Source organism: Podarcis bocagei, assembly GCF_964188305.1.
Source record: "Podarcis bocagei genome assembly, chromosome: 3".
Lineage (NCBI taxonomy): Eukaryota > Metazoa > Chordata > Lepidosauria > Squamata > Lacertidae > Podarcis > Podarcis bocagei.
Window position 1 is genome coordinate 79324752 of NC_138127.1, and position 21383 is coordinate 79346134.

At 40.9% G+C, this 21383-nt stretch overlaps 1 protein-coding gene across 4 annotated transcripts in view; it reads left to right on the plus strand.

The window, feature by feature from the left end:
- Positions 1 to 21383, plus strand: part of SUSD4 (sushi domain containing 4) — a 76977-nt gene that overhangs the window by 31409 nt on the left and 24185 nt on the right. For 3 of the 4 annotated variants that reach the window (XM_081186441.1, XM_081186443.1, XM_081186442.1), the window contains exons 3-4: positions 10880 to 11092; positions 20990 to 21169. In XM_081186441.1, coding sequence (XP_081042567.1) covers positions 10880 to 11092; positions 20990 to 21169 — 393 coding nt within the window. The remainder of the gene's footprint in view (positions 1 to 10879; positions 11093 to 20989; positions 21170 to 21383) is intronic. The other variant, XM_081186444.1, reaches the window with a different exon arrangement.

A 21383-nucleotide genomic window follows, 5' to 3' on the forward strand; every position in this document is an offset into this window, starting at 1 on the left:
AGCAGGAATGCTTGCACAATTTAAATGATTAGAATAGTGTGATGTTGAATTCCCCCCCACACACACACAAAACCACAAACACACACTTCATTTCTGATGCTGCCTTGCTACATTTCCTAAGGGATACATGTGCAGTATAAAATTATTCAGACTAATGAATGGCAATAGTAATTAATTTTACCCCCTCCAGACTGCTCCAAAATGTGACAGATAAACTGCAAGTGCTTCAGCACTATAGTACTTCAAATAAACGCTAAATGCATTTTCTAAAATCAACACCCAGAAGTAACAATACTGTTGATGTTATAATTCTGTTTCTTTCTTCATTAATTTTTAAGTTACATTTATTTTTATTGGTGGCATAACCAATAAAACTCATTTTGAGACTTGCAGGCCTGTTACCTCCTGTCTGAAATTTTAAAAATTCCCTTGAGGGGAGGAAGTAGTATACACATACAGTAAACCTTTTTTGACAGTTATAGCAATCTTTTCATAGGGAAACAAAAGTTATGCTAGTAAGAGCTAAATGCTCTGAAAGAAGTTTTGGCAGATTTGCTTTGTAAATTTTTTTGCCTTTTGTTTAAGAACTAAATCCAGGGAATTGCTGAATAGTACATAACACTTATTTAACAAGCAATCATAAATTATGCAGTTGGCCTTGTCATGTTGTTTTCCTTTAAATGGCTGGAAGCATTAAAATCTGCCTTGTGTATATGAATAGCTCAATCCAAATCTCAGTTTTGAGTACTGCTGCTGCCTGGAGTCATTTTCCATCTTTTTATTCAAACTAAATGTTGTTGTTTATATACCACTTTTGATTTCTAGAAATACACCAAGGTGGTTCACAAACAAATACAAGCCAATAGAAAAATAAGTAGTGTGAAACCAATTATAAAAATGTAGCTACTCATAAAACTATTTTAGGGTTGCCATATTTCAAAAAGTAAAAACCAGGACACCCCAAAAATTGTTGAGCTTTTATTCGTTGTTGTTGTTTAGTCGTCTTAGTCGTGTTCGACTTGAACCAGAGCATGCCTTGGAAACTCTCACTTTCTTCTCAAAGCTTCTCCTTTTTTATGTCCATGGAGTTTTCTTGGCAAAATACTGGAGTGGTTTGCCAGTTCCTTCTCCAAGCGGATCACATTTAGTCTAAACTCTCAGCTATGACCTGTCCGTTTTGGGTGGCCCTGCACGGCATAGCTCATAGCTTCCTGGAGTTATCCAAGCCCCTTCGCCACGACAAGACAGTGATCCATGAAGGGGGAGCTTTTATAGGAAAGCCCAAAAGTTGAGCTTTTTTAAGACAAACCCCAAAGTTGCAAAAAAAAAAAAAGTCCAAGAAAACACAATTTTTCAGTTTACTTGCTGAAAATCCAGGAAAAGCTGCCATGGACATCACTTCCACCTTTGAAATACCACTAATGTCTGGGAAATCCCAGGCATATGACAGCCCTATTTCATAAAAAAAAGAACAGAAATTCTGATGCCCTCCAGATACTGTTGGACTACAACTTCCATTACTCCCCAGCTGACACGGCCAATGGTCAAGGAGGATGGGAGTTTTAGTTCCACAGCTACATGGAGGGTGTAATGTTGGTTACTTCTGATGTATCTAGTTATTAAGCCATCACCAAACAGAAGTTTAACAATATGAAAGTAACATAAGGTAACATCAACAGAAGTTAACTCAGAGCCAATTAAATTACAGTATAAACTTAAAATGCTGACTATCTCTGGCAGTTCACAACATGCCCCTTTAAAAAAGAAATGGTCCTCTTGTAACAAATATTAAAATATAATTGAATAAAATAAAACAAAACATCACAAATCTGAATAAAGTTATATAAAACCTAAGTGAATAAGGGCATGAAGCAAACTTTGAATTCTGAATCTCCCAGTCAAGACACAGCATTCTTTATTAAGACTTTTCTCCTCCCATCAGTTACTACAGTTGTACAAAAAATGTGCAGTTTCCACAGTTGTATATTTATCTTGTCCACCAGAAGATTAATTACTGAGTCATGGTCAGACCTCACCTCCCCATCTCTCCCTACAATATGACCCAAGTATTGCCTTTGCAACACATTATATAAAGGACAGCATATGAACAAGGTGTCTTCAGTTGTGGGTAAATATAAAGTGGTTGGATTTGGAAGCTAGATATGTTGTATCAGGGATGATATTCTTGATGGCTTATGGGAGGGGGGTGTTGATTAAAGAGCCGCAACATCCATGGTCACTATGGTGGTATATTCTGGCAGACTGTCAATGTGCTGTACTTTCATCAGGAAATCAGTAGTGTTCCACAAGTAACTTGGAGTATTGGTGGCATGTGGTCCGAAAATGGAGTTAATATAACCAGACGGTGATAACATGAATACACAACAATAGTTGCTGGCTTCTTTATTTTGGGTAGTAGATCCCCTGGCCAAGGCTCTCTGGATGTGTCAGTACAGGATTGCTTCTGCATATCTGTAGTAAGCTCCTTCATCAGGATATGTGATTCTTTCTGGTATTCTTCACTAGAGCCTGTAAAATATGGCTGTGTTCTAGTCTGCTGCCGGATCCCATGGAGAAGGCAGCAAGGCAGGTCAGGAGTTGCAGGACCATGGATAGCTCTGAGTGAGCAATTTGCTCCTGCAGAGGTTGAGAGCAGTCTGAGGGCTCTTAAACCTCAAACTCCAGACAACCTCCTCCTTGCTGAGAACTCCAGTTTCTTAAAGGGCCAACTCTCTGGGCCTGAAATTGAGCACTCCTCTCTCTCTAGCTCTCCCACCTGGTGTGTGTCCTGCAGTACTGGACTAGTGTGTGGTACTGAGAGAGGCATTTGCTTCCTCAAGCTCAGCAGAAGGCACCTGTGAGGATCGTGATCTGGCCCCAAAGAACCTGATGGTAAAGGAGGTTATTCCGGGGGCTCCTCTCGAACAGTCTCAGGCACAGTGATCTGATCTGCAGCAGCTGGTTGTGAGCCCTGAAGTGGATCTGTTATCTTACATGTCACGACAAATATGGTGCTGGATAATTGCCTCTCAGTCTTTTGTAATGTATTCCAACTTTTTCATGATGACAACAGCTTCTCCTTTTCCAGACTCTTTCATTAAGATGTCAGGACTGTTTCTGAGGCTGTGGATGACATCGCATTCTGCTCTCCTGTGATTGTGTGGCAAATGATGCCGTTTGTTGATTGCCTCAGCTTGGGCTGATGCAGAGTGACTGGCTCAAGGTCACCCTGTAAGTTTCTCAGCTGAGGCAGGAATCTAAGCCCAGGTCCTATTTGACACTCATTCTGATGCATGACTCTGGGGGCTCACAGTTTCTGACTCCCTTGCTAAGGGAGATGCCAGCTCCTTCCTTAAACCTCCTGAGCCTTTTTTTTCCTTTTTTGCTGGGGTGGTGGCAGGATTAAAAGAAGCCACTGGCATTCTATTCAATGGCTCTTGCCTACATTTCTCTAATAATAGCCGACACCAAGCTTTGTAGCCTTGTTCTTATTCCTTTGTTTCTCTTTGTTTATTTCCTGTTATTCACGCTACCCTATAAACAGCCCTGTAGTTGTCCCAATCTTGCTGGATGGCTCATCCCACCTCAGTCTTGGTTTTCCTAACCGTAATATAGCCAAGGCCATCCTCCTTGTGCTTGCTAATGCCAGACCCATCCCAGAAAGTCATCTGACAAAAGAGGTAAGCAAACTGCATCTTAAACAGGGTTATTGTATGCCTGCATCTTAAACAGGTAACAGTAGGTAACCGAAGCCCCTAAGGAATAGGTGTGGAAGACGCACACACATGTGCAATTGCAGAAGTTGCTTCTCTGATTAAATGGTAAGTGTGGCATTCAGTACCTAAGGAAAAGCTTGCTAATCTGTGCACGTCTGTCTTTTTTCTTGTCATAGCTGTAAGTGGGCACTTCAGCTAATGTCCCTAATGAGGGAGAAAACCACCCAGAGGCAGAGAGCTCTGCATCTGCATGCTTAAAAGAAGGGGCTCTTAGTGCTTGCTATTGTTCAGGAGGCTCTAATGGCTTCTTTCTCTTTTAGTGTGACACACGGCACATTTGTGCCCCTTCTGCTGTAGTCCCTCTGCAGCATTTTGTCCAAGTTGATCTGAGGTAACCCTGCAGCTGCAGTGTACACTGAGTGAATATGAGAAGCATGAGCACAAGATCATGTCCTGCTGTCAGCAGCAAAGCCTATGCTTCCTGACACAGCAGAGCAACAGAGAAAAAAGGCCAGGTGAATTTGGAAGCCTAAGAAATAAAATTGAATTGGTTTCAGAGAAAACTTGCTTGTGAAAGTGGGTTCAACCAAGGCGAACCCTTGGCAAGTAGAAAGATGGACAATGCTCAGATCTACACAATTTTGTTCTTAAGGGTGACAGAATTGCCTTGGATACATGTCTTTGCTTCCCATCTTTTTTTGAAAATGAGGATTGTCTCTTGGGGCTCTGACTATCACATCATAGCAGTCTCACAATTCCTCTGTAGTCAGTCTCTAGAGACTTAAAGCTAATGTTACTCAACCCTCCAGCTTCTCTTCTCTGTTTGGGCTGTCAAAAAAAGTGTGTTTCACTCTTGATAAAGCCTCCACAAATATTTTTTACCACAAACACACTTAAATGTAGTCACCTTGTGGCTGTATCTCATACATTGAGATAAATACTATTTTATTTTATATTATTTTTCATGCAGATTTTTAAAAAACATTCACAGAGTAATATGGAAATGGGATGGAATGGATGAATGAATGAACGAATGAATGAATGAATGTTAAAATGACAAACACAGACATTCGTCCTTAAATACTAAGGAAAATGAAAATCCTTTGAAATTGTTACAGGTGTGAACTGTACTCTAACTTTAAGCCATTATTTTCCATCCTTTGCTGGGAGGGAAGTGTTGTCAAGATGCTGCTGTGTGGCCGCTGGATCTGATATGGTCTTTGGACATTGTTCAACTGTCACTTTTTGTGGTTACATAGGGGTGGCGCTGTGGTCTAAACTACTGAGCCGATCAGAAGGTCGGTGGTTCAAATCCATGCAATGGGGTGAGCTCCCATTGCTGTCCCAGCTCCTGCCAACCTAGCAGTCCGAAAGCACATCAAAGTACAAGTAGATAAATAGGTACCGCTCCGGCGGGAAGGTAAATGGCATTTTCTGTGTGCTGCTCTGGTTTCGCCAGAAGCGACTTAGTCATGCTGGCCACATGACCCAGAAAAACTGTCTGCAGACAAACGTCAGCTCCCTCGGCCAGTAAAGCGAGATGAGTGCCGCAACCCCAGAGTCATTCACAGCTGGATTTACCTGCTAGGGGTCCTTTACCTTTACCTTTTAGGGAAGAAAACTACTGCTCTTATTTAATTTTGCTGATTTTATATTTACTATCCTTAAGGGTTTTTGACATTACTTTTAACCTCTTTAGATTACAAGCATTGTAGCAGTAGATAAACAAACAGCAACCCAGTTCTAAGTCTATAATATTGTGAGGGCTTTTACAGTTGATATTGTGAGTTTTTATTCTGTCGGTAGGTCATGGGCTGTTCAGTACAGCAACAAGAAGGGTTCCGGAAAATAGAATAAAAACTTGTATTATTTCTCTATCAGTTTACAGAGAAATGGATTCAGACCTGGTTCTAAAGCAATTCTTGCCTAGCTGGATATAACCTTCCCTGCAAGATAAGGCTTTTCAGCTGGAACCAGCTCAATTAGTTTTTATGCTTACAACATTTCCATGGTTCTTTTCAAAGGCTTATCTCTGAAAATTCTCTTGGCTGGTTTAAAAATGTTCTATAGTGACCAGGGCAACAGATGTCAAGGCCTTTACACTAACACTGGAGTTAATTTAATATGTTTAATGTGAAAGAGCTGCTCAAACTTTAACTCTTCTGAATTTGCTCATGAGCAATAGGAGGAGGCTTTTGAATAGTCAGTGAAAAGCACTAAATGTCATAACATTATATAAACTGATTACTGGGAGCACATTTTTTCTGTTATGATTGGCTAGAAAGAAGGTTATTGAGATGGTAAAAATGTGCTGCTAAATAAAATGGAAGCCTGATATCTTGATACTATCATCATTTCAGGATATCTTTAGTAATAGGATGCCTGATATGTTGAAAAATTCTATCTTTCATCACACATGATAACTAGCTGCACCAGATAAATGCAGCAAGCAGTATGGGTGGGAAGCTAGTTTCAAATCCTCTATTTCACACCCAATGCTTCACATTATATTTTTCCTATGTAGTGGTAATCTCTGCGTACAGATAAGAGTATCTCATATATTCTGAAGTGCATCATTAGTGTTATTTTCACCAGTGCCAGTCCTACCCTTAGGCAGAGGGAGGTATCTGATTTTGGGTGTTATGAAAGGGCAGCCAATTTGCAACCATTTATTATTTTTTTGTTTTCACTTCCAGGGAAAAGTTATTCTGCCCCAGATGCCAGAATAATTTGGTCAGCTGTGGGTATTATGCACCTTGATTTGCAGGTGAGAGGGGACCATTTGCTTGTCTACTTGAGGCGGCAAAACATCTTGGGCTGGCCTGCTTTCATAGCAAGTATGTGGATGTGTCATTCTTGCAAAATGGTCCTTGGTGTACACTGGATCAGGTGCTTATGCTTTCAATGTGAGAGGCGTATCTAGGATGGAATTTTGAGAAAGAATACAAGACCTTCAGACCCTCTGACAGTGAACTCTTATGTAAAAACTAGCAAGGTAGCTAGGGGTGAGTGAGTGGACTGGTGGAGGAATGATAGAATCATATGGTTTCTGTCCTGGCTGTGAATGAAGGAAATATCCCTCAGTTCTTCCCTTTTCGACCAGCCTATTTGATAGAAGTTTTTTTCTATATCACTATCTTGGTAAGATGCTATTATCCTGTGTTTCCATGCTGGCTATAGGGGTCTCTCTTCTTTGAGGCCAGCATAAAAATATAGGCTACTAGCCTCTGAATGGGCTAGGGTTTGGGGGGTTTCCCCCCCAGGTAGGTAACTTTTCTGAGATTATTTACAAAGCTGCTTTAAAGAGGCATCTGTTTGTGTTTTTCTCTGGATTAAGTTGGAGCAAAATGCACAAATCCTTTGGGTGCCTCATTTGAAAATTAAATATGCACCAAGTTAGATTGTTTAAGAATTTCCAGGAGTGTAGCCATGTTACTTATGCACCACAAGTACTAACACATTTATTATGGCATAAGCTTTCAGTGACTAGAGTCTGCTTCATCAGATACACACAGTGTTATTTTGAGTTGGCAGGTAGAGCCGCATGGTTGTAGAGTGATAGGCAAACTGTAAGCAGTCATGTTAGAAGCAAAAAGTACAGATACTGATAATTATATTAAAACTTAAAATATTGAGGGGGGGTAACCCACAGTGAGTATTCACAATGTCGTATTCTGCTAGAAGCACACTATCTCTTTCCTGAGCAGACTTTTAAGAATTGCAGTAGCCCATTTTATGTTACATTTCTTTAATGTAGTTCATGTTTAGTGGCCTTTAAGGGTTTGTTATGATAACTGACTTTAACGTTGGGACTACTTAGCAGCTTTAAAAGCATTTATATTTACATTTTATCTATGGGTTTTTTTGGTGAATTGCTTAACAGAACAGGCAGGCTTTATGTTTCAGAGGGGAAAAGAGGAGGAAGAAACACCCACGAGTGGATAGCCTATCCAAACAGTCTCCTCTTTTTTTCCATTTAAAAATGTATTTCAAGATTGCTGCAGGCATCTTTCTCTTCTGAATAGTAACTGGCCTTGCTAATACTGTTTCTTGGCAAGCTGAGGTTCTTTGAGTTTTAACTACTTTGTAAACTGTAAAAAATATCTGTGTTGATATTTCCTTTATTCAAGTTCTATGAAGTCCAGCGTGGTCATATTTTGCATTTTGTTCGGAGGAGTCTACATATGAAAAACATTACAGCATATACACACACAGCTATAAGTTATTGGACACTTCTTCCTAAGGCTGACCTTTATATAAATGTGACACTATCTGCATTAATAAACTGTGACCTTGGATTATGAATTGACAAAAAGGCTCTATCCCAGGGGTGGGGAACCTGTGGCTCTTCAAATGATGTTGGATTCCAGTTTTATACACCAGAGAATTTATGTGCCTAGGGCTAGGAAACATTATATCCTCATCCTGGTTAAAGTTAATTGTTTCAGCATCATTTGCACTTGGGGACATTGGGGGACTGATGTTCCTCTCTAAGCTGTTAGCCTGGTGTGGTGGTGGGATTTTCTGTTGTTGTTGATACTTGTACCATGCAATACAGACTTTTTTGGGGGTGGGGTGTCTGGGAGAAAATTGTTCTCTGTGTTGAGCCACTGTGATACTTTTCTCCCTTGGTGTCTCTAGATGCTTAATGTGCAGAAAATAGACAGCCCCTAAGATACATCTCATTCAAAATCAAAGCATTAAAAGTCAGAAGTTGGTAGCTTTCAAACTTTCCAGGTCTCTCCCCCACTGGCATTAATTGCCCTCCTGCTGTGCCAGTTGTGAAGCTGTTTAACATTCAGCACCTGCTTAGTTTGTCTGTCTCATTTTCTGGGGGTTTATTCGTTTCCTGTAAAGCTTCTTTGTAAACCTCCACTGTGTATGTTGAAATAAGCTTCATAAAGCAGTTGTCACCTTATACTTTACAAAAGGTCGTCCCTTGGTAATTCATCTTAACATGTCGATGGAAAACGAAGCCTGGCACTGAATCATGTTGCTGACCCTACCACACTACAGATATTACTCACCTGATTGGTCTGCCACTTATCTTGCTTCCCTTTCCTGCTCACACGTAGTGCAGCTGCCTCATCTCTGAGGCCGCTTGATGCCCATGCAGGGGAGTGACACTTGGAAAGAGGTTATATGAACGTGCATGAAATCCAGCATATAAACCTGAGCAGCATGATCACTCTCCCAGCTTAAATCGGGGAATTTCCTATCTGATATGGGCATAGACACATTGAGATTTTCACACACAGAGAGAATATTAATGGAATCTAGAATTGTAGAGTTGGAAGGGACTCTGAGGGTCATCTAGCCCAACCCCCTGCAGTGCAAGAATCTCAACTAGATCATAATAGAATCATAGAATTGTCAGCTTTACAGGCAGTGGTCAGAGAGGCTACTGCGGAGGTATGTGGTTTCAGGCATTGGTGGGTCAATCTTGGAGGCAAAACACATGCATCAGCTCCTTTTTGAAGTGCAAGAATCACAGGGATTTAGTCTCTGTCACAACATTATATTTTGTGCATGAAGTATGGGCCCACATGCAGGTCTTCTGACCTTTTTAGTTAAACAATTGAATTGCCGGTTTAACAATAGATAGGTTGGTAGCTGTGTCAATTGGCCCTCTCTGCACCTTTAACTGAGTTTTCCTCCTACAAAGGAAGTTGTTTTTCCTTTTTCTGGGCAGCAGTAAGAAAGATCAGTTTGAGAAGGGCTCTTCTTTTCTCTGGTTGAGAGTAAAAATGCAATTGGTTTTAAGCCTTCTGCTGTAACTCCAGCCTTCTTTCCTTGATATAGTTGTTCCTTACCTCTGGAGTTTAACGTGTCAACATACTGTTTTTATGGTTGTTTTTCTCACTTTCCTAATATTACATTAGGTTTCACAAAAACAATTTTTTGTTGTTTGCTTTTTCTTTGCTCAAAAACTCAGCCCGCCAGAGTCTGGAGTATTTCCAGCCCAGGTTTTAAATAAAGCTCAGGTAGCTGTAGAAAGGCTCTGAGACAGCTTAGCAGAGAGATCTCTGGTGAGCTGAGGATGGCGCCACATTTGCCCTAATGGACCAGCTTCCATTGCAGCTTGGTAGAAGTCAGGCAGAAATCTGCTGTTGACAGGAAACCAAAACTGTACTGTAGAACAAAACACTTGGCTGAAATCAGGGTACCAGGGTAAGTATGTAGGTAACAGTGTCTGCAATGATAATTGCTGCTACTCTAAGATGTACATGGGAAGTCCACAAGCATTGCACACTGCTACCTCTGCTATGTGTGTGGGGGGTGTACATGTGTGCAAAGGTGGGGAGACTTCTAAAATGTAACTTTGGTGTTAAAAGTGATGTGGCAGAAGACAAAAAGTTAGGTCAGAATGGGGGTGGGTGCAGGAGAAACATGGAGTTGGAAACCTGGGAGAGAGTTCAAGGGAGGGGTTATTGAGGTCAGGGGTTGAATGTCTGTGGATGAGAAAAAGCCTTTGAAAGGCAGTCAGCAAAGAGAGGGATCAGAGGAAAGTTGCTGCAGTGAAAGAGCATATTCTTCCGCAAGAGCCTCAGTCTGCTCATGTTTTAAGATCTTTGAGGGACGCTCTTTTTTCTCTCCCACCAAAAGCTGGGGTTCATTTGTTGGAAACTCAAGAGAAATACCTTTTTGGTAGCTGCATCTACAGGCAACTTACCTACCTAACCTCTTCTCTAATGAGCTTCCACCAACAGGCAGAGATAGTCTTAGACAGGTCTTTGATTAAGTTGTTACAGCCAGAGTAAATGTGTTGAAATTTGTTAAACTGGCTGTTGTCTCCATTAGTTTCATTGATGCATTTTATTTGCTTTTAAAAAACCCTGTTGATCTGTATTTTACTGCTGTTGACTGCCTTGAACACCGTTTTTGAAAAGATGTAATTTTAGCAAACAAAGGCTGGAAGCTGGGAATGGGATTAATATGGCCTGGTAGTGGAGAGAATTGTATATTGGCAAAACAAAGTTAACACATAGAGTAACCTGGGAATTAGCAGCGGTATTTTATTGCAGACCCCACTTGTCACTTTATGAAATGAGTATGACTGTAACATTGCCTTGGAATCTCAGTTTGGCAGATGTTGGAGATGGGAAGAACACTGTCTACATTTCTGACCAAACATCAAATATTTTGCCTCTTTGTTGACGTAGGTTTTGATGAACTCCATGCCTGTGCTGATCCTGGATTCCCTGAATATGGATATAAGATGCCTGGCGCAGGTGTTTTCTTTGAAAGTTCAGTAGTCCGGTTCCATTGCCAAGAAGGATACAGGCTTAAGGGCCCATCCAAAAAGCTTTGTGAGAGACATTTCAACGGCTCCCTCAGCTGGAAGCCAAGCGAGAAACCCTTGTGCCTCCAAGAAGGTAAGTCTATTTACTGCCGACAAACTTTGCTTGTGAAAACTCCATATTTCTGTCATATCTTCTTCCAGCTCACAGGATCATGCTCATTTTTTCTTTCTTTCTGAGAAGACTTTTTACAACAAATGGAAACTGGAGACCTAGCTGAATCCAGGCAATACATGCAATATCATTTTCATTCTGACCAGTAGTATTCCACGTTATCCTGGGTTCCCCAGGCAAAACCTTCAATTCCTCTTGAGCAAACAATCATTAGAGTTAAAATATTTATAAAGAATGTTGTGTGCTGACAAATTTGGTACATTCTTATCCCTGTGTGTTTGGTGGGCTCTGAATTGGGGCAGAAGATTCAGGAGTCTCTTGATACATCTTAATGAACAGATGAAAAGTTCATCTGATGTTATTAGTTGTATTTAATTACTATTCTGACAAATGAGTGCTCTTTGTAAAATTTTAATGTTATGTTTTACTGGGCATTATGGTTAAATTTATAATGATGATAAGGGTATGTGTTAAATGGAGTATTAAATCAGTTATGTATTGCGGGGGATGTTGTAAATTATTCATTTGGGTTCGGAAAAGAATGGCAGCCAGATTATAAAATGCAGTAATAATGCAATTTTACTTCTATATTTAGGAACACATCTGTGGGAATAAAAGAACTTGTTTTCTTTTGTATGTAATTAGTTCAATTTTCTTATGTTCATTTTCTGCTTCAGACATATTTGACAATTTTTGCTGGTCTAACTCTGGCTCTTGCCAGCAGTAGTTTTGGAAAAAATCTTTGTCCGTGGAAAAGCTTCACCATTTATTAAACAACATGCACTAAAACTCCAGCTCTTTGATTTATTGGGTGCTTGTCAGTGATAATGTTGTGATCAAGAAATTTGAAAATATGGTCTGTCTTTAGTGTGTTTGTGCATGAATGTGCAAACATGGATAAACACACCACTAAAAATGTTCAGATACCGTTTTGCTGGAAGAATCAGCTTGCTATGTATTTTAATAGTGTTGATCAAGCTCTTGTCATGAGCAATACATGCATCAACTGAACATTGGCGATGAGGGGGCAAAGAGGTGGGGAACCTGTTTTTCCTCCTCTGTGACACTTCAAGTATTGTCATGTTTTAAGTCTCCTCCTTGTGTTGCAGCGGCCAACAAGGTGGTATTGGCCTAACTGGAGGTGTGAGATGTTTATTTCACAAGTTGCCATTGGCTAAAGCAAAATTGGCATAGATATTTTGGACATTTGTGATGGTTCAAAAGAGGGGAATGACAAGGTATTGTCATCAGTAGCATGGAGTCCCAAGCAATAGTGTATTATGAGAATAGTGAAATCACGAGGAGCACCAGCTCTTCAAAGAAGTCAATCAGAATCAGAAGCCTTCCTAGTTTCTATGAGCTGAATAATGTGTAGAACCCAATGATTTTGGGATTGCAGGTTGTTCTATTTTCTTTGGGCCATGATCATTAGCTGCATGGCAGTGACACTATATCTGAGATTCTTTGCCACACTTTACACTTTTATCTTTCTTGCTTCAGGTTAGCAAGCTTTGTGTGCATACTAAGTTTGTTTTCCACATTATTACATTCTGAAGGCAAACAGAATCAAATTTTCTTAGGCCTAGAAGACAATTTTTCTTTAGGATGATGGTTGTGCACTTTATGCTGTGGTAGTAATCTCATGAAAGGTATTTATTTATGTTTTGCTTTGCACTTGTGCACTGTTCTTTGTCCATGCCCACACACCTTTGCAGACATTGGCACTGGAAGTCAAGGTAAAGGATGAAGCAACAGTAAATGCAGAACCCTTAAATGGTTGGGGACGGCAAATGATGTATCCGCATATCCACAATGTAAGATTGCATATTACAGCCTTGTAATTATGTTTTCGTTATTTTTAGCAAGTAAGAAAACCCTGCTTCCAGCCTTCTAGGCGCCTAGATGTGGCCCCACTTACTCTCAGTGTGAGCATGTGCTGCCCCCTCCTGGCCTCCCACCAATGCTCTGATGTGATCTGGAATTGCTGTCAATGAGGAAACGCAAACATTTGCTTATTTGCAGCGCCAAAAACACTGAACCACATCCTCTGCTGCAACTGATAAGACAAATTTGTATATCATATTGGTGGCAAAACCCACAGCAGCATTTTTAAACAATCTGATATTATATATATATATATATATATATATATATATATATGCTTTCGTAGATTTTCACGGGTGCAGGAATGCAGGTTTTGGTGTCTTCGGGTGTCTTCCCGTGTAAGAGTTGGGGTGTCTAGGCGACGTTTCGACGAGGTCTCACTCGTCATCTTCAGGCTGGTGCTTTCGGCTTCTTGTTACTGGAACAGAGAAGCCGAAAGCACCAGCCTGAAGATGACGAGTGAGACCTCGTCGAAACGTCGCCTAGACACCCCAACTCTTACACGGGAAGACACCCGAAGACACCAAAACCTGCATATATATATATATATATATATATATATCTCACCGGTCATCGCAAATCTGTACATGGAACACTTTGAAACCAATGCTTTAGACAAGTCAGAACACAAACCCAAACTTTGGCTCAGATATGTTGACGACACCTTTGTAATTTGGCCACACGGGAAGGAAAAACTAGATAGCTTCCTCACACATCTCAACAGCCTACACCCCAAAATACAATTCACTATGGAAATAGAAGCCAACAACCAACTTCCCTTCCTTGACGTCCTAATCTACAAAAAACCTGATGGCTCCCTAGGACACACTATCTACCGGAAAAAAACACACACCAACCGCTACTTACATGCACAATCACACCACCACCCTGCACAAATAAACTCCGTAGCCAAGACTCTCATCTCCAGAACCAAACGCCTGGCTGACAAGGACCACTTGACAACTGAGTTACAGAATCTCTCAAATGTGTTAATCGCCAACGGATACCAACAAAACAGGGTTACGAAGCTAATCCAAAAAGAAACACCCCCCAAAAACCAAGACACAGAAGAAAACAATGGCATGGCCCTCCTTCCTTATATCAAGGGCACTACAGATAAAATTAGCAAAATCCTCCATAAACACAATATCAAAACAGCATTTTGCACCAACCAAAAAATAGCCAATATCCTCAGAAACCCAAAAGATAAAATCCAGTTAGAAAACCAAGGGGTCTATGAAATACCCTGCAAAGTCTGCCCAGCCACGTACATTGGACAAACAAACAGACGAATAAATGCACGTATCGCAGAACACAAGAATGCCGTCAAAAAAGAAGAAAAAACTTCCTCTCTTTACCAACACATGAAAGAAACAGGACACGAAATTAATTTTGCAGATTCCAAATTGCTCTTTAACATGGAACATCACCACAAGAGAATAATCATGGAAGCCATCGAGATAGAGAAACACCCTCACAACATGAACAAGCGTGACGACACGTCCCGCCTGCCAGACATCTGGAAATTAGCCCTCCCCACAAAAACCGACACCAGAACCAGAGACACACAGAACGCCATCTCCAATCAACCACACCAGACCCAAACCCAGACCCTCTCCACAGATAAAGTACAGACACCATCCAGTAGCCAAACCATAGTGGCACCTCCGGATGCTGCACCCCCCTGCAATCCCTACACAGATCTGGCTGGCACAGGGCACAAAACCACAGCTCGCCCCTATACACGAAGCCAAGCCAGAGCACAACTAAGTGCAGTACAGCCATCTTCTCAGAAAAACTTTTCACAATCTCAAGAGGTCAAGACACGAAAGCTTTAGCAACTAATCCACACCTAATGACCCTCCTAAGTGGTACTCAGAATATCACTCAAGAAATCACTCAAGATATCCCTCAAGTAATTAAGGAACAAAAGAAGAAAAGGCACACTAACCTGGGAACTCCCTCTCTGCCCAGAACGTTGGAGGCTATACACCACACCCCCTCAACAGTATTTATAGGAACTCAAACACTGAGATCCTGCTCTGTTCTAGTAACAAGAAGCCGAAAGCACCAGCCTGAAGATGACGAGTGAGACCTCGTCGAAACGTCGCCTAGACACCCCAACTCTTACACGGGAAGACACCCGAAGACACCAAAACCTGCATATATATATATATATATATATATATATATATATATATATATATATATATATATATATATATATGCTTTCGTAGATTTTCACGGGTACAGGAATGCAGGTTTTGGTGTCTTCGGGTGTCTTCCCGTGTAAGAGTTGGGGTGTCTAGGCGACGTTTCGACGAGGTCTCACTCGTCATCTTCAGGCTGGTGCTTTCGGCTTCTTGTTACTAGAACAGACGCAACTGCCGAGACAACAACTTAATTCCCACATGCTTCCAACTTAAATTCCACTCTAAAACCCCAGCTACCGAAAGGATCCTGAAACGAACTGAACTATCCCTAATCAGAAACGAACTTCATAACAAAAGAAGAAAAGGCACACTAACCTGGGAACTCCCTCTCTGCCCAGAACGTTGGAGGCTATACACCACACCCCCTCAACAGTATTTATAGGAACTCAAACACTGAGATCCTGCTCTGTTCTAGTAACAAGAAGCCGAAAGCACCAGCCTGAAGATGACGAGTGAGACCTCGTCGAAACGTCGCCTAGACACCCCAACTCTTACACGGGAAGACACCCGAAGACACCAAAACCTGCATATATATATATATATATATATATTATACCCCGCCCATCTGGCTGGGTTTCCCCAGCCACTCTGGGCAGCTTTCAACAGAATATTAAAATACAATAGTCTATTAAACATTAAAAGCTTCCCTAAACAGGGCTGCCTTCAGATGTCTTCTAAAAGTCTGGTAGTTGTTTTTCTTTTTGACATCTGGTGGGAGGGCGTTCCACAGGGCGGGTGCCACTACCGAGAAGGCCCTCTGCCTGGTTCCCTGTAACTTGGCTTCTCACAGCGAGGGAACCGTCAGAAGGCCCTCAGCGCTGGACCTCAGTGTCTGGGCAGAACGATGGGGGTGGAGATGCTCCTTCAGGTATACTGGACCGAGGCCGTTTAGGGCTTTAAAGGTCAGCACCAACACTTTGAATTGTGCTTTTGAAACGTACTGGGAGCCAGTGTAGGTCTTTCAAGACTGGTGTTATGTGGTCTCGGCGGCCACTCCCAATCATCAGTCTAGCTGCCGCATTCTGGATTAGTTGTAGTTGTCTGGATTAGATAACACATACAGACCACGTGGTCTTAATATTGGCTTGTAAATTTTTGATCAAACCATTTCCTGGGTTCGTTGGTAGAAGAATACCTAAAAGACAAGTTGAGCTGCATTGATAGATTGCTAATAGATTTTAACGCTAACTATCAACCATGGTATCTATACCAGTTATATCAGGAATAAACACTTTTGAGCTTAACTCTTCCTTTTATGAATAATCCTGCAGTACATTTTCAGGGTGTCTGGGTGTTAGGGGAGGGGCATTACTTTTGGCGGGGGTCACGTTGTGCTTCTTCTGGGGTACTTTGTACACCTTTGGTCCCCATCCTGCACTCAGTTCTCACCTGTGGCTCTTAGAAGCTGTCAGCATGCAGCAGCAGCCACACCTTGGGAAATTGCTTTGACTGGCCAGCTAAACCAGGTGAGGGTAGCCGATGGGTCTCAAACCCTCAGTGAGTTAGGGACTTTCCCCTGCATGTGAAAATGCAGCCTCCAAAATGTCTTGGACCAACCCATGTCAATCTACCCTTGGGATGATTGTGTGACTGTTCCATTATTCTTTTAAAAGTTGAATTTTCTTCTGTTGGGGGGTGGGGGGGCAGAGTATGGAATGAGCATAGGGGAAACATCAGTACGTCATACAGATGCCCTGTAAAAAGTGAGTGAACAAAGTATGGAAATTCTGCACTAAATGTTTATTGGGCAAACAGTTCTGGTACTTGATATGTCAAGACTGGGTGGGACAACATTAGCTTTGCTACAATCCTTTCAGTATACAAGGAACCCGTTCTAGGAAGACAATTGCACTGCACAAGGTCAGAAGCATTGTGGTTTTTTTACTTTCTTATCCAGAGAAAAGTACTCCCAGAAAAGGAACTCAGTTGGGTATGCTGTCTCAAATTACAAACATGAGCCAAAACCAGGCAAATAGGTGATTTGACAACATAGCAAACTAACATATGCTACTGCTTTTCAAGTCACAAACTTGGCTATGATCCTGTTAAGACTAAAAGAAGCTGGGGGTTTGTACTGCTTTTATTCACTGACAGAAAAGCACACCTTTCTGAGCAGTTTCAAATGTAGAGAGGACAGGAGGTACAAGCATCTGTGTTGTGTAAATAGTTCAAGTGTGATCTATCTACAGGGAAACAGAAAACACAATATATTTGCACTTACTAATCTCACAGCACTCATGTCCTGACTCAACTTATTATTTAGAGGGAGCAGAATTTGAATGTTTTGCCTTGCTTATGCCTCTCCTCTTCACTATCCCTATACATTGTGATGCTCTCTTTGCTGTTGCTTCCTTCCCCTTCTCTGGTTTTTGTGTGTATGCATGTTATGGAACACAAGTAACTTGCATGAGGCAGCAGAGGATGGCTGAGTGGGCATATGAATGATGCACACAGACCTATTATTCCCTAACAACCCTTGTGTTTACTTACGTCCATAAGTGGGAGAAGGGGGGACAAACAGGGCTCTGTGCATGGCCACAGTGGACTTGGTCATGTGCAAAATGTAATGTGCAAAGTACCTCTCAGGCTCGTTAATGTTGGATGTCTTAGTGCTATACTTCTGTCATAACAGAATATTACACTTGGGGATTTCAGAGCTTGCATTTTCTCTGTTTATCTTTGTTAAAAGGTAAGCACCACATTGATCTGCTAAAGCTGGGTTTGTTTTGTTTTGCTTCTTGCATATCTTAAGGCCCAGATATCATAGTTAAAAGAAATAGTCTAGAGAAAAGCATGTTAATATTCATTTCCATTGCCGCTTAGAGATTGTGTTTTGGGCTTTCAACAGTGTGTTTACTGAGAAAATAGAGGGGCTAAGCATCTTTTCAGCAAATGAGGAGTTTTAAATTTTCTGCTTTAACTTTGAGCTGTTCTATATAGAATATGTATTTACTTACCCCAGTTGCTAAAGTGGGAGCTAGTAGTTACAGGGTTTTTTTCCAAATATTTTAGAGTCTTGGGTAAAAAACAAACTGTACAGTTTCATCCTTTGTACATACGTGTTCAGCAGACTTTCCTTCTTGAACAAGTCTCCTCTGGCTGAAGCTTTGAAGTTGGTTTAATAGCAGAAGCTATTTGCAGGGATGGCAGTCCACTAACAGCTCAGTGAAAGAAGCAGTGTTTCTGGCCAGCATCCACACAATTAAAATGGTGCAATCTACAAGCCATCATCTGAAATAAATGAGAGTGAAGTCATTGTATAACAGGATCAATGTTTCTTGCTTTTGAAAATGAAAATCTCATATTTCACCTCAGTTGTGTTCCATGTCTATTTGTGGAACAGCAAGACTCCAAGACAACAGCAAGCCACAAGTCAATGATGTATTCATTGATGTTTTTGCTCACAGTTGGTCTGTATATGTCACTCTTGAGATCAAAGATGCTGTGCTTTCTTCCTCTCTCAGTTTTGCTTCTTTGGTCTTGTGCCCCCTCCCCACTGCTTGCTGTGGATAGAGTCCATGCCCTATATCCTCCCCACACTGCATAATGCAGTGGGCTAGAGTGCTGGCATTGTGCGTGAGGAAATTGTGTTTCACAGTTTCCACTTGCCTAAGAAGACTGCTGAGTGGCCTTGGGCAAATTGTGTTACCTCTCAGTCTAAATAACCTTACTTGACTATTGTAGTTCTCAAAGGCTGATTTGTAGAAAGGAATGCAATAGAAATATAATGTATAAAAGAAATTGATAAAAAAAACCAGGCACAGTTCAGTAAGAGCCGACATAGAGCACCTAGTATCATTTATAGCACTTGACGAAGAAGAAGAAGAAGAGTTTTGGATTTGATATCCCGCTTTATCACTACCCGAAGGAGTCTCAAAGTGGCTAACATTCTCCTTTCCCTTCTTCCCCCACAACAAACACTCTGTGAGGTGAGTGGGGCTGAGAGACTTCAAAGAAGTGTGACTAACCCAAGGTCACCCAGCAGCTGCAAGCCCTTCTTAAGTGGCTGTGTTATTATCTACTGTATTTAAATATATTTAAAAATATTAGAGTACAAGCAAGTGTGGCTCTGCAACAAAATGTTGCTGTGTGTACTCCTGGTGTGTATGTGTCACCTGAGCCTAGGGAGGTTGAAAAAAAAAGTTAGCAGAAAAGATAGGAATCCTTGCTCTACCTTCCTTTTCTTTCTGAAGAAAAAATATATATTTGATTTGTTTTTAAGAGTTCTGGAACATTTCAAAGGACCAGCCCTCATGCAAGTCAATGGAACCTGAGGCTTATGTGTGCTTGATTTGGCCTAGGAAGAGGTCTGAGGGGGAGCAATTTAAATAAACTGACCTTTTTGCCCCCTGAAAGGTATGGGGGATTCTAAACTGGGAATCCCAACCAAACTAAGCCTCAGCATTGACCTGCAAAGTGGAACAGGATTCTCACACCCACAATTTAGTATTGATTTGTTCCGTTTATAGACAGCTCTGTACTATGATTGCAAGGCAGTTCGCAATAAATCAATGAAACTATAAAATGCAAACCAGTACAAACAGCACTCAGTACAATACCAAAATAAATTAATAAATCCATAAAATTTGTAACTGGTTATTTCAGCAGACCGCTCACGTCACCCAGCACAAACCAAACACCAGCATATCACAGATTTTCCTTGGTTTCCCAAAAAGGGAATTAGGAGGCTAACCAGAGTGCTGTTGGATGCAGTGCTGGGGGCTGCTGCTGAGATGGGAATCTGTGAAAATTGCCCTCCCCCGCCCCCTTTCCAGCTAAGAATGCAGGAGCCTCTGCTGCTATTAATCAACTGATACATACACTTTTTATGACTAATCTATAGGATAGATATAGAGCTGAGTTGGGGGTTGAGCTCCTGACCTTAAATGTCCCTTTGTGCTGCAGCTTGTAATAGACTCTTGTGTAAATCACAAAGGGGGGGGGGGAAAGGGAATGAGTAAACTAATCCATAGTAATGTGGAGCAGAAGGAAACTAAAGTATAAATATGCAAACACTCCTTTTAATGCCACTTGTGATGCAAAGAAGTAAATAGGGATTTGAAATAATCTGATGCTGTGGAGGCGCTCTGAGGTTTGAAGATGACTGAGGATGGGGATGGATGTGACTGACGCATTATAAATTTATACATCATTTAAAAATACATTTCATAAAAGGGAAGACATATTACTAGCTTTCAGTTAGTCTAATACTGTAGCAGATAAGTTTGGTATGTGAGCAGTGCTTTTTTTCAGCCGGAGTGCAGTTCCGGCACCTCTCAGGTAGGCACCATTGCTGCCAGTGCTCCCCCCGGTAAATAATAATAATAATAATAATAATAATAATAATAATAATAATAATAATAAATTTCAAACTCTTCTTCATATTATACCTCCAGTTGTGGTTGTCTTTTACTCTTTGTAGTAATATTGTTAATGGAGTGGTTGTACAGTGGTGCCTTGCAAGACGAAAATAATCCATTCCGCGATTATAAAAATACCACTGTATTTTTATTTTGCTGTAAAGGTAGTTTAACTATATATACAATATATTGTTGAGAACTTGCCTATAATGCACAGGATGTAATATCCTATAATAGTCTCGAAGCTAATGGAAGTGTGGTGTTAAATCAGCTTAGGCACAAAAGTTTGCAGATTCTTCTAAGAATAACTGCTATTGTGGGTTGACTTTGTGTAAGAGTGTTTTCACATAGCTGGTCAACATTTGATGTTTAAGTTAATAATATATAATTTCTTTATGAAGCCACAGATTGCCTTGCACCTGTTGTTGAAGATGCAGAGGTTCATAACAAGACATACGGGACTGGAGATAAATTAATAATCAGCTGTCATGAAGGATTCCAGATCCATTACCCTGATTTAGACAACATGGTTTCAGTGTGTCAAGACGATGGAACGTGGGATAATCTGCCCATTTGTCAAGGTTTAGTACACCAGAACATCCTCTTTTATAGACCTTACGCCTTGTCTCAGTGTAACTTGCCTATTTATCTTTCTTATTTCTTATTTCTTTTACTGCTGAAAGAGATAATGGTTACCTATAGTTCTTAGTACAGTAATACAGTACCTTTTGCCAAATGACTTTTTTTCAATGAACATGGGCAAAAACCATATTTGCATTAGTACAAAGGTAGGAA